This window comes from Hyperolius riggenbachi, chromosome 1, assembly GCF_040937935.1.
Source record: "Hyperolius riggenbachi isolate aHypRig1 chromosome 1, aHypRig1.pri, whole genome shotgun sequence".
Taxonomy (NCBI): domain Eukaryota; kingdom Metazoa; phylum Chordata; class Amphibia; order Anura; family Hyperoliidae; genus Hyperolius; species Hyperolius riggenbachi.
In genome coordinates this window covers 444,555,267-444,571,525 of record NC_090646.1, presented here as the reverse complement: position 1 = coordinate 444,571,525, position 16,259 = coordinate 444,555,267, and the positions used below count along the sequence as shown (strand labels likewise).

Genomic DNA, 16,259 nt, shown 5'->3' with positions numbered 1-16,259 from the left:
GCGGGTCTTGGCCTTTCCATGGCTCATTTTTTGGTGGCAGAGAGTACAGATGGCATTGCTCTCATCTGAGGCAGACGCACAAAAATTTTTCCACACCACTGGGGTGATGGCACTATGGTGACGTCCACAGCTGACTTTCGAAGGGCATGTTGGCTGGCTGTCCATAGGTGGCGATACATGCCGCCGGACACTGCCACAAGTTGTTTCTGATGACAAGCTCCCCCTGCTTCTTTCAGCAACTCGTCTCCTCCTACTCCTCTGAACTCCCCCTCTGAACTGTCCCCCTGGTCATCATGTCTATTAGGATCCCACGTGACATCCATGTTAGTATCATCATCATCGTCATCATCATAATCATCCTCCACAGCTTTGCTTGTGTCAGACACTTCATAAACTGCACCAACAGCAGGTACTTCACCATGCGGATGGATGTGGTGCTTGTAGTAGCGCTGGTGGCTGTGGAAGATGAGGTGTTCTGTATTAAATAGTCAACTACTGCCTTCTTCTGAGCACTGTACTTTGGTCCAGGGCCGCACGAAATCACATCAGCACGACCTCGAACAGACCTGCCGGGTGGCCTGCCTCTGCCTGTTTTGTCCATATTGGGGGGGATGAAGTGAAGGGTATGCACTGACTTGACTAATACAATGTGCAGTCACACAGGTGTAGTGAAAGGTATGTAGTGACTGGTATTACAATACAATGTGCAGCTGTCACACAGGTGCAGTTAACAGGTATGCACGGACTGGTATATAAAACAGCGTGGGGTCACACAGGTGCAGTGAACAGGTATGTACGTATTGGTATTACAAATGTGCAGCTGTAACACACACAGGTGCAGTGAACAGGTATGCAGTGACTGGTATCAATACAATGTGCAGCTGTCACACACACAGGTGCAGTGAACAGTTATGCAGTGACTAGTATATAAAACCGCATGCTGTCAAGCAGGTGCAGTGAACAGGTATGCAGTGACTGGTATCAATACAATGTGCAGCTGTCACACACACAGGTGCAGTGAACAGGTATGCATGGACTGGTATTACAAATGTACAGCTGTCACACACACAGGTACACTGGACAGGTATGCAGTGACTGGTATATAACACTGCGTGCTGTCATGCAGGTGCAGTGAACATGAACAGGTATGCACGGACTGGTATTACAAACGTGCAGCTGTCACACACAGGTGCAGTGAATTGGTAGGCACTGAATGTGCTGGGCCTGGCACAGTATAACAATTTGCAAGGGCCAGCTGCGACTGACAGGGCTGTATATGCAAGTGTCAGTGGGCCACAAAAAAAAAAAAAAAAAAAAAAAAAAAAAACAGATCACAAGACCATTAGCTCTCAAAAGAGCTGTTTTGGGGTGCTTTTTAGCAATAAGTATCAGCAAGGAGCAAGCTAACAAGCCTAACAAGAGCCTAACTAAGCTGTCCGTAATCTCTATAGCAACTCTCTCCCTTCTCTCACTAACTACGCAGTACAGAGTGAGAGAACATGGCCGACGCAGCTGTCTTTTATAAAGGGGGGGGGGGGGGGGCTCCAGGAGGGAGTGTAGCCTACTTGGCTACCATGTGTTTGCTGACTGTGATGTAGAGGGTCAAAGTTTTGCCCAATGATGTAGTATAGGGGGCGGGTCGAACTCGCATAAAGTTCACGTTTAATCGCGAACGCAAACCCGCGAATAAGTTCAAGTGTGAACCGTTCGGGCCATCTCTAATGCACACGTGTGTTACATTTTGAATAGTGTTTTTTTTGGGGGGGGGGTTACTTTCTTTACCTCCATCCCCAAGTCCTTTGGTTTTCTGGTGGAGAAAGGTCTCTGTATCATGATTTCTCATCTCCACTGTCTCAGAGGTACAGGGCTGTAAAACATTCCTACCTCAGAGAATTCCACTGACTCCGCTAATGAGCCATGGGCCCCAGTGCAGATTTTACATTGGGCCCTCCAAGCACTCTATACATAACAATTGATAAGACTCACCAAAACCTGTCAAGGACAACCACAGTGTCAGAGGTGCAAGAAAGGGATGGGGAACAGTTTGTTAAAAGACACCCGAAGCGAAAATAAACAAGTGAAATAAACAATTGTATCTACCTTCCTTCTCCTAAAAATGACTTTTTAAGATATTCCACAGTTTTATTTTATGCTTAAATCTACTTTTTAAGTTTTAACCGTTTTATTGTTTTTGCTCAATGACACATTAATTAAAGGATGCCAGAGCTAAAATCTATGAACTATTGACCCTTTTTATCTCTTCCCTGCTCTCAGAAGCAATTTTCTGCTAGGAAAGTGTATTATAGTTGGAATTTCTTACCAGTGAGGGTCACACTGTAGTCACTTCCTGTCTGAGTCAGGAATAAGTCAGCCACTTACATACCTGATATTTAACTCTTTCAGGGGGAGAAAGAAAAAAGGAACACAGCATAGTTATTTGTGTGCTAGGCACTGTACATACCCATGTCTATCTCATCATGTCACATGTCACTTCGGGTATCCTTTAATGATTACTACTACTCTAAGCATCTATAGAATTGATTATTACTAGCACTGGACCAATAGAGAGCTAATACTGTGGTTAAGGGAGGGCACCTCGGGGACCCTCTGGCCCAAGGGTCCCGGTGCAGTCGCAACCTCTGCGCTCTCTATTGCTTCGCCACTGCACTGACTCCAGATTTAATAGAATATAAGTGGTGATTAACTACATCAATTCTTTAAACACGCACAAGCTCACAAATATGAATTTATTTAGGAAATTCGTATACATCTTTTCCAACTAGTGGAACATTTTCAGCTTTTTCAGAACAAAGAATTATTTATTTTTTATGTAAGGAAAACAGACTTTGCCAGTTTATTTAATGGAACTTTGCAAAGTGACACATTTTGTTCATCCTCTTCATAAATGGCTTTCCTTACTTTTATAAATAGTCTTCCATGCAACAGAAGTTTTATGGTCATAAGGACATATCTATAGACAGAGGCGTTGCTTGGCCCAAGTGAACCAAGATGATGCTTGGGGCCTTGCCCACAGCAGGGACCTCCCATGCTGCCAGGGCCACCCTGTCTGTAATGTGTATTGCTGCTGCCTCCCCATCACTCACACACAAACCTTAGATCACCGATAAAGTAGAGAGCATCACAGCATGAACAGATAAGAGAACAACGCAGTGATTAGAGTACACTCCAGATGTGGAAGTGACGTCATTGCTCACTTCCTGCATTTGAAGTGTGTTGCATGGTTACCATGCACTACTCACTACCTAGGTCACTGCAGATTTGTGAGTGTTAGTATGCGGAGGCAGCAGAAAGCTACATACCCTCACTGACACCAATTCCCTACATGGGGTATGGGGGGGGGGGGGGGGGGGAGGGACCACACTGCTAGCAACCTATACTGGGACTGGCTACCTATACTAGGACACCTTTACTACCTAAACTGAAGGAAGGTGCAATTTTGGCTATTTACTTATACTGGAGAGCAACACTTTTTTTTGGGGGGGGGGGGGGCACCTTTGGCTACCTATTGTTACAGGACACGGGGGCCTCTGACTAGGGGGGGCAGGGGACCTCTGGCCACCTATTCTTACAGGAGAGGGGGCCTCTGACTGGGGGACCTCTGGCTACCTCTTCTTACAAGAGAGGGGGCCTCTGACTAGGAGGGGGGGGGGGACCTTTGGATACCTATTCTTAAAGAAGAGGGGACCTCTGACTGGGGGATGGTAGAGGGCCACAAATTATGTACTGCTTGGGGCCACAAAAACCTTAGCAGCACCACTGTCTATAGACACATTTTCTGATAGAAGGTTCACTGAAAACCAATGCTAGATGAGAAGCACATGTATATGATTCAAAAGATTCAAGTACTTTATTGTCATTTTGTCACATAATGAATATGCTGCCTCTGAGCGTGGATAAAGAGCAAGAAGCTGGAAGGCTGAACAGGCCATCAACAAAAGGTGAAAAAAAAAACACCTTCAGATAAACGTTATAATAATCATTCACAATGGGTACACACTAACTTTGTGCCATAGCTTCCTTTGGGTTATTGAATCTGTGCCCAGAACAACCGTGACATGAGCCACACCTGTGCAATTACTTTCCGATGCATATTATTTGTGTGACTTATTACTTATCTTGGGGGTAATTTACTAATGAACATATAGCTATGTTCAGGAATCCTTTATGTTTAGCAAAGCCTGTTTTTCTTCTTTTTTCACATTCTCCAGCCTATGAATTCAGTGCCTCGCCCTCATCTCCAAAGTACTTCACAGGTGCAGGTTGCCTGTCTGCTTGTAAGACAGTAACACTTGTGTGACGGTAAAGGATCAGAGCTAAGCTGGCATTACCTGGCACACAACCACCGTATTTTTCGCTTTTTCCTGATTCCAAGCATACCTTCCCAGCACAGCACAGGTGACTGCTGAGAAGCCTCCCTGCCTTATCATGGAATGCTGGAGTGCAGAGGATATGTGGCATTTGTGAGCTTCCTGAGTTTGGGAAAGTAAATCTGTGTGCAGGTTACACATTGATGGCGAGGTGTGCGGTGGTGAGTCTCTGTGGGATGGGTTTATAATTAACCTCACATCTGACTCACACACCTGAGAGAGGAGAGAGAGGGACCGCTTGGCATAAGAGTGCTACTTCTCAGGGAGTGAAGAAGGCACTATGGAGAACATCCTGCGAAGTCCCGCCGCTCTTTCTTCCAACGACCCCATCCCCATTAATAATGCTGCTGACATCTCTGTTATTGTGGTCTATTTTGTGGTAGTCCTGGCTGTGGGAATATGGGTAAGTGCTGCATAGGTTTATGAAGATTGATATTGCTAATTTGCCTGGAAATACAAGCTCTGAGGTGAGGCGTTATCAGAAACACCTAAAACAGTGGCTTGTAATTATAAAGAAATGTCTGCTATACTTAATGACAGCTTTTTATACCTAATACACTAACTAGTCAAATCAAATCAAGATAGCTTTATTGGTATGACCAATATTCATACAGGCATTGCCAAAGCAGTGGAAAATGGGGGACATGGATGGGGGTGGAGTAGGGGTACAGTGTGTTATCAGTTTGTGGACATTTTTAGGTTTATAGTTCATTTATGCTCCTCTCAGTCTGTAGCATGCTGTGACAGCATGTAGCGATTGTCATTGTGAATTCCTATTCTCCAAGTAGAATGTAGAGTTTTCTCTCATCCTCTAATGTGTGAAAGTATGGAAATAGTTCCATCAATTTCTAAAAGAAGGTTTCCCTGGTTGCAGTATATTTGGGGCAGTGCAGCAGGAAGTGATTCTTCTCCTTGAGGGTCTTCTGCTCACAGTGTTGGCATATTCTCTGCTCTTTGGGATTGTAAGTCTGCCTGTATCTGCCAGACTCGATTTTGAAGTTGTAGCTCTCAGTCTGTAGACACTCAGGATTTTCCCTTTCTTGAGAGTTCTGGATATTTTCCAGTTATGGGGCCATTTATATTCTCTCAATCGAGACTGGTATATGATTACCGGTACCTTTTGTGACTGTTTTATTTCACTCCTCCATTTATCTACATAGTCTCTGTCACTTGAGTCTTATCACAGGAAATTGTTTGCTCTTTGGCCATCGAGAAACTTGAAACATCTACTGACTTGGCCCTAAACTGTGAAAAGGAATGACATACAATCTAATCCCAAATGGCTTTTATTTAGAGTATTGTGAAAATTGGAGTAATCCAATAACCTGCATGTTTCAGTCTTTTGACTAGGTTGATGGATGAATTGTGAAAAGCCAATAATTCAGCTGCAGGGAAATACGACACCTGCCACACTTTATATGGAGGTACATTGAAGGGAGTGATTTAAAGTGGACCAGTGTTGTTTAGGGGGAAAAAAAATCGAACTGAGCTTAATACATTGCAAGGAGCAATGGAAAAAACCTTATTTCAACCTTGGATAAGAATAAATATGAAAAAAAAGTGTTTGAGTTCATTTTGACCTTGGTTACTTATATTTATTTTTTCTAGGGGTATAGTTGTAGAGCCATAGACCCATGTGCAAGCGTGTATTGTTTATATAATAGTTGCATGACAGCAAACCCAAGACCTGGTTTCTAGAACAGTCACAGTAAGAGAGAGGTGTAAGCAGGTGAGGGGGCAGTTTCAAAGCACATATAGAAGTGCTAATAGAACACCCATGAAGAGGTAAAACTGTGGCTAAAAGTGGTTGCAGCGTCTGCATCTCCTGTTGCTATGCAACTGTTTTTGTTTTTGTTTAGGTTGTTTTCTCTTGTTGGGGGGGGGGGGGGTGCGTATACAGCACAGCCATTCCATCGTTCAGGTGTAATGAGTGCCAAGCCCTCTTGCTAATTACTGATGCAGGAATATGGGAATTTGTAAGCAGTCTGAACTTCAGAATGGTTTAGATAATGATTCAAGACTAGGAGATAAACACAAAAAAATGTCAAAGCATGCAGTAAGTAAATGATTTATAATGACTTAACCACTTAAAGACCAAGCTATTTTTTTACACTGCTGCTATGCTTTTTTTGAGTTAAAAGATCTAGACTTTAGTCTATCCAAACACATTTAGTCTAGGTTCACAGTGGGCATTGCGTTCACAGTAACAGTGCATACAGCTTATCAGCATTGCATAGGTTGTGATTGCAGTAAGGAAAGCCACATTACAAACCAGCCATTCTGCTGCAATGCAAAGCTCCACTGTGAACATAGCATGAATGCATACAGTGAACCACGGTGTCAATGAAAAGCCAGCTTCACTGCACTGTTAGTGTGTGTGTTCTGCAGTATTGCACTGCACGCAGTGTTTGGATGCTGCACCCCAATTATACAGCACCACTGAACCACTGTGAACGTAGCCTAATGCTGGGAATACGCGGGTCGATTCTGGCGCCCGATCATTTCCCCTGCTCAATTCTCTTATCTTCCGTTCATTTTTCTTATCCTTTTTCAATTAGCTTCAATGGTGAATCGAACGGCAAAACGGTCGCACCGTGAACGGACATGTTGGAAATTATCTAACCATCTTAATGGCTCAGAATCGAGCCGAATATTCCCAGCATAAGAGAAAGAATGATTTCAAAGATGTGTATTTTTTTTTTATTTAAAGGGGAACTGAAGTAAGAGGTATATGGAGGCTTCCATATTTATTTCCTTTTAATCAATACCAGTTGCCTGGCAGCCCTGCAGGTCTATTTCTCTGCAGTAGTATCTGAATAACACCAGAAACAAGCATGCAGCTAGTCTTGTCAGATCTGACTTTAAAGTCTGAAACACCTGATCTGCTGCATGCTTGTTCAGGGGCTATGGCTAATAGTATTAGAGGCAGAGGATCAGCAGGGCTGCCAGGCAACTGGTATTGCTTAAAAGGAAATAAACATGACAGCCTCCATATACCTCTCTCTTCAGCTCCCCTTCAAATGAAGAGTATGTAAAGGTGGCTGGAAAGTGTAATGGTTAAGGGCTCTGCCTCTAACACGGGAGACCAGGGTTCGAATCTCGGCTCTGCCTGTTAAGTAAGCCAGCACCTATTCAGCAGGAGACCTTAGGCAAGTCTCCTAACACTGCTACTGCCTATAGAGCACGCCCTAGTGGCTGCAGCTCTGGCACTTTGAGTCCGCCAGGAGAAAAGAGCTATATAAGTGTTTGTCTTTTTTCTTAAATATCTCAAACTACAACAGAAAAACCTTCAGAATCAGATGATTATATATGTTTTCTATGCAGAGATTTTTGAAACTATAAACATTCCTAGGTACCCTGCAGGGGGAATAAATAGATGGGGAATTTAAGATTTTCAGAGAGCAAGGGCTTGATTTACTAAACCGTGATAACTCATATCATGTCCGCGATAGCGTTTTCACGTGCAATCGAGAATTTTCATGCGCAATCCTGGGCGTAAATTCGAGATTGCGCGCGAAAATTCACAATTGCGCACAAAAACGCATAAACACACGCAAAAACGCTAGCGCGGCTGTGATATGAGTTATCACGGTTTAGTGAATCAAGCCCTAAAAGTGATCATTATGTAACCATGGTGATCACATGATCAGGAGCCAATCAGCATGTCTCCTCACTCATTCCAGAAGATGTCAGCTGTCAGAGTGCCCAAGACAGCCGCAGTAAAGTGTCCTATGTGCTAGAAACTAGCGTTCATATACAGTCAGTAGTAACTATGAGAGGTCCGACTCCTTACACGAGAGCTCATGCAACGCATGTAACAGCACACTACATAGTTACACTTTGGGGTTGATTTTTTTTTTAAAGTTTATTAAAGTATGGTAAAATAGAGGTGTTGTGGTTTAGTGAATCACCAACATTGCCACATACATTACCATGCACTCCCAGCCCATATAACTAAATAGGGCTGTAAAGGTCCAAATGCATCAAAATACTGCTGGCTTTTTTTGTAGCACTTCGATCCAGAGGGTCAAATGGACATTAATGAGCTAAATATAAAAGTCTGTCCAGCAATAATCTGGCAGCACTGCTCAGGAAAGCAGATAATGTGAACCAGCCCCAAAGCAAAATGTGACAGCATCTGCAATATCTCAGCAATATACTGAAATATGTATAGCTGTAGACATTCAGGCAGTGTGGCAATTTACATGAGCGCCATATATCAATTAATAACCAGTTATTTTAGCAGTGATGTGCACAAGGAAGGTGATTTGAGAAAACTAATATTGTGCTTTTCTGTGACAGGCTATGGTGAGGACAAGCCGTGGCACTGTGGGCGGGTTCTTCCTCGCCGGACGCAGCATGGTCTGGTGGCCTGTAAGTATTCTGAGATGCTAAACAAAGTAGGTAGTCACTTCAGCATATCTCCCAACTTTTTGATATGAGAAAGAGGAACACTTAAGCCACGCCCCTACCACACCTCTGATCACGCCCCGTCACACTACCATCAAGATTTCATAAGAAAATTTTGTTTTATAATTCAAACCACACTGGTCCTTTCTATCCTGCTTCATTTCCTTCATATTAACATGATGAAATTACTGTATATTCTGGCGTATAAGACTTTTTAACCCTTGAAAATCTTCTGAAAAGTCAGGGGTCGTCTTATACGCCTGATGCCGGGTGATACGCCTTATCCTGTTACTGCCTCTCAGATCTCTCTGCGGAGGACTGTAGTAAAATGGTGCAGGCGCACATGTGCGAGATCTGAGAGGCAGAGAAGGAGGTAAATAGGATACAACGGTGTGCCAGACAGGTGAGAGACGCGTGTTTTATTAGCACTGCGCCATCTATTCTTCCATACTGCTCTGATAAACAAGTAGACAAGGAAAGCTGACCAATCCACTTAGGGATAGTTGACCAATCCAACCAGTCAATCGCCTATATACTGTTATGTACTGGGTACCACATACAGTACAGTGCCAGTATCTGTTCATACATAGCACCAGTATGTATATGTTTTTTTTTTTTGTTCTTTGTTTTTTGGCCTAACCTAAGATTTGTCAAGACGATTGGAAGGAAAAGGGGAGCAGTTATTCTGGACAACTAATCAGGATTCAGTTTCTGAATGAAAAACGTATATACAGTACACTGTCTGGTTGCTCTGGGTAAATGCATTAATGTTTCTCCAGATTTCCTTGCACCTGAAATGAAAAATCAACCTCAGTTATTATAGTCTGTTACTTTAAAATTTTAAATGTAGCATTCGTAAACCAAAGAAGAGAAGGTGTCAGCACCACACATAGAAGTGTAGAATAAACATGACCACAGGAGGGTGAATTTTCCAGGTTTCGTTCTTAATTTAAAATAAACCCAGATGAGTAGCAAGAATAAATACCGACCTCTGAAGCACATCAGCACTTTCACAGGTTCTCGGGTGTCACCGTTCACAATGAATGCTACAGTATTCATCAGCACCTGAAGTTGACAAAACAAAGATCTGTTTTGCTAAGTGAACTTAAACTTGGACTTCAGCTGGCACTGTGACACAAACTGTAACCGGGAAATGCGTTATGAATAAGATAATTAGTGAAGCAGAAAGCATGCACTTATGTGGCCTCTAAAGGTAATCTCCATCTTAAAGGGAACCTGATGTGAGAGGAATACAGGCTGCTATCTACAGTACATTCTCTAATAATGGTACTTGCCTGACTTCTGTGCTGATGCTGTGCCTAGAGTTAAGCTGAAATTTTCGTAATTTCGCATTACTATAATTACGCATGCGAAATTTGCGATTACGATGCGAAATTAGCGTAGCGAAATTGCCATTAAAATCGTAATTGAAAATACCGTAAGCGTAATTTTCAACGCGAAATTTCGCGTTTCGTTCATGCCGTAATTTCGCATTAAACGCTAACGTAATTTCGCGTTAAACCGTAACGCTCCGTATAATATAAAAAAGCCGCCGACTTTAAGGGTTAATAGCAAAGCCCCCTTAAATGCTAAGAGCCTCAAATTTGGAGAATATATTAAGGAGATCAGGAGGAATAAGAGGAAAATTTTTTTTTTCAAAAAGACCTTATAGTTTTTGAGAAAATCGATGTTAAAGTTTCAAAGTAAAAATGTATACATTTAAAAACCCGCCGACTTTAACGGTTAATAGCAAAGCCTGCTTAAAGTTTAGGAACACCAAATTCACAGGGTATATTAAGGGGATCAGTGGGAATAAGAGGAAAAATTTTTTTTTCAAAAAGACCTTATAGTTTTTGAGAAAATCGATTTTTAAGTTTCAAGGGCAAAAATGTCTTTTAAATGCGGAAAATGTCAGTTTTTTTTGCACAGGTCACAATAGTGTATTATTTTCATAGATTCCCCCAAGTGGGAAGAGTTTTACTTACTTCGTTCTGAGTGTGGGAAATATAAAAAAAAAACGACGTGGGGTCCCCCCTCCCAGACCTCTTTAACCCCTTGTCCCCCATGCAGGCTGGGATAGCCAGAATGCGGAGCACCGGCCGCGTGGGGCTCCGCACCCTGACTATACCAGCCCGCATGGTCCATGGATTGGGGGGTCTCGGAAGGGGAGGGGCAGCCAAGCTTTCCCCTCCCCCTCCGAGCCCTTGTCCAATCCAAGGACAAGGGGCTCTTCTCCACCTCCGATGGGCGGTGGAGGTGGAGGCCGCGATTTCCTGGGTGGGGGGTTCATGGTGGAATCTGGGAGTCCCCTTTAAAAAGGGGTCCCCCAGATGCCCACCCCCCCTCCCAGGAGAAATGAGTATAGAGGTACTTGTACCCCTTACCCATTTCCTTTAAGAGTTAAAAGTAAATAAACACACAAACACATAGAAAAAGTATTTTAATTGAACAAAAAACATAACCACGAAAATAAATATTCTTAATTAACCATTAATACTTACCTGTCCCTTTAAATAAATGATCCCACGCAATATCCTTGGAAATGTTCTATCAGTTACAATGTAACAAAGTTATTACAATGTAACAACTTTGTTACATTGTAACTACGCCGCACCCGACGCCACTCGCCGCTCAGCCGCCGCATACGCGTCCGTGCAGGACGCTAAGTCCCCGCAGCTCCTGCTTTTCACCCCGCCCACATCTGTCACCCACATGTCACCCACATGTGGGTGACATGTGGGTGACATGTGGGAGAGGCGGGGAGGCCAGCGGAGCCGGCGGGGACTTAGCCTCCTGCACGGACCCGACAGAGCTCTGAGCTATATAGCTCAGAGCTCTCTAAAGCATCTTTGTATTTGGGCTCCAAGGAGCCCCATTGGTCCTTAGCAGACCAATGGGGTTCCTTCAAATCAGAAGGAACCCCATTGGTCTGCTAAGGACCAATGGGGCTCCTTGGAGCCCAAATACAAAGATGCTTTCGAGAGCTCTGAGCTATAGCTCAGAGCTCTGTTGGGTCCGTGCAGGAGGCTAAGTCCCCGCCGGCTCCGCTGGCCTCCCCGCCTCTCCCACATGTCACCCACATGTCACCCACATGTCACCCACATGTGGGTGACATGTGGGTGACAGATGTGGGCGGGGTGAAAAGCAGGAGCTGCGGGGACTTAGCGTCCTGCACGGACGCGTATGCGGCGGCTGAGCGGCGAGTGGCGTCGGGTGCGGCGTAGTTACAATGTAACAAAGTTGTTACATTGTAATAACTTTGTTACATTGTAACTGATAGAACATTTCCGAGGATATTGCGTGGGATCATTTATTTAAAGGGACAGGTAAGTATTAATGGTTAATTAAGAATATTAAAGGACTTTTTTCATGGTTATGTTTTTTGTTCAATAAAAATACTTTTTCTATGTGTTTGTGTGTTTATTTACTTTTAACTCTTAAAGGAAATGGGTAAGGGGTACAAGTACCTCTATACTCATTTCTCCTGGGAGGGGGGGGTGGGCATCTGGGGGACCCCTTTTTAAAGGGGACTCCCAGATTCCACCATGAACCCCCCACCCAGGAAATCGCGGCCTCCACCTCCACCGCCCATCGGAGGTGGAGAAGAGCCCCTTGTCCTTGGATTGGACAAGGGCTCGGAGGGGGAGGGGAAAGCTTGGCTGCCCCTCCCCTTCCGAGACCCCCCAATCCATGGACCATGCGGGCTGGTATAGTCAGGGTGCGGAGCCCCACGCGGCCGGTGCTCCGCATTCTGGCTATCCCAGCCTGCATGGGGGACAAGGGGTTAAAGAGGTCTGGGAGGGGGGACCCCACGTCGTTTTTTTTTTATATTTCCCACACTCAGAACGAAGTAAGTAAAACTCTTCCCACTTGGGGGAATCTATGAAAATAATACACTATTGTTACCTGTGCAAAAAAAACTGACATTTTCCGCATTTAAAAGACATTTTTGCCCTTGAAACTTAAAAATCGATTTTCTCAAAAACTATAAGGTCTTTTTGAAAAAAAAAATTTTCCTCTTATTCCCACTGATCCCCTTAATATACCCTAGGAATTTGGTGTTCCTAAACTTTAAGCAGGCTTTGCTATTAACCGTTAAAGTCGGCGGGTTTTTCAATGTATACATTTTTACTTTGAAACTTTAACATCGATTTTCTCAAAAACTATAAGGTCTTTTTGCAAAAAAAAATTTTCCTCTTATTCCTCCTGATCTCCTTAATATATTCTCCAAATTTGAGGCTCTTAGCATTTAAGGGGGCTTTGCTATTAACCCTTAAAGTCGGCGGCTTTTTTATATTATACGGAGCGTTACGGTTTAACGCGAAATTACGGTAGCGTTTAATGCGAAATTACGGCATGAACAAATAACCATTGTAATGCGAAAATTACGCGAAAATTACGCTTACGCGAAATTTCGCGAAATCCTTCTTCATTACGATTATGTACTTACGGCCATAATCGTAATTACACTAATTACGCGAAATTTCGCGAAATCGTAATTAGGTCATTACGCTCATCTCTAGCTGTGCCGCTAAAGCAGGGGGCCAAAATCTAAAACGGTCTTAAGTCGCCAGCCAGATTGTTTTACTATTTAACATTTATTGAACAGTCTTGAACTATAGTGAATGTGGGGCCCCCCACTCTTCTCCCATCTGCAGAGTAGCACAGTGGAGTAGTTAGATATTTACCTGCTCCATTGCTGTTTCTGGTCTTATCTGATCTTCCTGACAGCCACATGCTCTATGTTGCATCCCTCTGGTTCCTGTCTCATATCACTTGATCGGGAGGAGGTATGGAAGCACAGAGCGTGTGACTGCTAGGAAGAACAGTAGAGACAGAACGCATCATTGGAGCGGGTAAATATTACACTGCTCTGCTACTCTGCAATGTGGGGAGATAGTAGTGGTGGTGGGGAGTGTGTAGGTGTGTGTGTCCAGTGTCGGACTGGGAGTTGGAAAAGCTGAGGAAATCCACTTGCTGGCCAAGCAGCAGTAATCAGGTGTAGCTGCTCACAGTGAAGACTTGCTGCAGCTTTCTGTTGGGAGTGAAAACATTGGGGTTACTGCTGCTTGGCCAGCAGGTGGATTTCCTCAGTTTTTCCACCTCCCAGTCCAACACTGTGTCCAACACTGTGTCCAACCCGTTACGAGAGGAGGGGGCTGGGCAGGGACTGTATCCAAAGAGCGAACCCGATGACACCAATTTTGTCAGCGGGAGGAGAGGGGGTATTGCTGCACCCCAGCCATCGGTGTGCCTCTCCGGACAGGAAGGCAGTGCACTGTATTTCTTTTGCTGCTTGCAATGACAGACGTTGGAATCTCTTGAGAGTCACATAAAATGGCAAGGAAGGCCGCATTCGGCCTGTGACCTTGTGTTTGTCACCTGTGCTCTGCAGCCTGGTGTACATCAATTTTGATTGGCCAGTTACTGGCCATTTAACCACCTCTATGTAGTATAAGGGCCAGCAGACTTTGTATAATATGAACAGATTGTGTAGGTAAGCACTCATACTGCATGGAAGTGAAAATTGCATGTGTGTTTGCACCCTAATACTGTAAGTCACCAGCCCAGAATAACCATGCAGATCACATGCCCTGACTCTAGTCTCTACTTGCTGCATGCTCGTTGCTGGTATATGACTCACAAAAAATTAAACAATTTGTTTGTCTCATCTTTGGCAGCCTTCAAGGTGCCCATTAACGATCCAATTTCAAAGGAGGGAAAAATAAGCAATCCAATCAGACTAAAGAATCAGAATCAGAATTTATTATCGCCAAGTACAACGGTGGATTGTACCCGGAATTGGTTTTGGCACATACAGGGTCGTTGATGAAGAAACAAGAAATAGCATACAGTTAAGCATGGCACATACATAGGACAAGCATACATAGGACAACATTACAGCTTGTGCGTACAATTAAGCAGAGTGCAACATTGCATACAGTTAAGCATGGTACATACATATAAACAATAAAAACCATTAAAAACAATTAAAGCAAAAATAAAAAACAAGACAGAGAGCATTACAGCATACACGTACAGTTAACGTAATACAAACATATACACTGACCATACGTCCCATTTTACCTGGGACACGTCCCAGGTTCAGGGTCCCCTGTCCCAGGCTGCAATGTGTCCCAGGTTATGTCCCACTTTTGGCCGCTGGGTGTCCCAGGCGTGAGACTCTGTGGCCGCATGAGGTAATGTTTGCCTAATTTACCGTTTGCTGAGTCGGAGTAATCGTTTTTTGCTGCATTTCATGGGTCAGAGATAAAGCTAGTTGTGTTTCATGTGTCAGAGGTAACTGTAGTTGCATTTCATTTGTCAGAGGTTGCTGCAGTTATTATTTGATGGCCATAGAGACTGCATTCTCTTTTGGGGTTATTGTTGCAGCATTTGGCATTTTGAGTGCTCAAAATTATTAAATGGCATGCTAATACTATGTATTTATATAGCACTGGCATCTAAGGCAGCACTTTACAGAGAATGTAGTCATGTCCTTGGCAGAGCTAACAATCTAATCCCGGCCATAGCCAAAGTGTAATGTCCCGCCATATCATTATTATGTATCACTTGCATCTTCTACAGCACTTTACAGAGTACACAGTCATGTCATGGACTGACATCTAAGATGCAAATCTCCCATTTCACCACATCATTGTGGGAACACTGCTTTCTTATGTGTTTGGGGAACATTGCCTATCTGTGTTTTGGGAGGAAACTCTAGCCCACTGCTTCAGAGTTACAATACAGTTCGCTCCACCCACACCATGTCATGGACACACCCATTTTTCGACGCAGCCCGCTTCCCGCGCCGCACTAGCACCCCCCTCCGTCCCAGGTTGAGCCAAGAAAAATCTGGTCACTGTAAAACATAGCAATTACATACACTGATAGCAGGAACAGAAAAGAGTGGGACTGGAAGAGCAGCCTGAGAGCTGATATGAGCGCTGCCATTTTGGGCACTGGACGCTACACAGCGACACGCTCCCAACAAGACAGGTGCTACCGATTGTCCACGAAAGTAGAGAGAAAGCTGAGAAAGCTGAGGCGCGTCATGATGGAGGCGGACAGCAGAGTTCACTCAGCCCAGGTTGCCCGAGGACTAGCGCTCCTGATTTCAAGTCCGCACGGCTGGGTAATGAGGGTGCAGACACAGTGGGGGCCCTGTGGGGCCAGGGGGCACCTTTGCTGGGCAGCATGGTGGACGTGGGGCCAGGGGCAATGGTGGACGTGGGGCTAGGGGCCACCCCGGCTGGGCAGCAGCAGTGGTGGACAGGCCAGGGGGGGTTTACCTTTGGTGTTGGCAGGACACTGATGCCCAGATGCAGCAGGCAGCATCACCTCCTCTGTGGCTGCGATGGGGCAGCATCGGGCCCTCCATTGACGGTGGTGTGGCCGTGCTGGTGACCTGGTCTCAGGGTGACCTGTGGTGGAGGGGGTCCAGCAGCCCCAGCAATT

General features: G+C 44.4%; 1 protein-coding gene across 1 annotated transcript in view; it reads left to right on the top strand.

Annotated features, from left to right (window-relative positions):
• The first annotated feature begins 4,428 nt into the window (after positions 1-4,428).
• The window catches only part of SLC5A1 (solute carrier family 5 member 1), an 80,510-nt gene continuing 68,679 nt past the window's right edge, over positions 4,429-16,259 (top strand). Inside the window, exons 1-2 of the mRNA XM_068271461.1 lie at positions 4,429-4,791; positions 8,691-8,762. Coding sequence (XP_068127562.1) covers positions 4,669-4,791; positions 8,691-8,762 — 195 coding nt within the window. The 5' untranslated portion in view covers positions 4,429-4,668. The remainder of the gene's footprint in view (positions 4,792-8,690; positions 8,763-16,259) is intronic.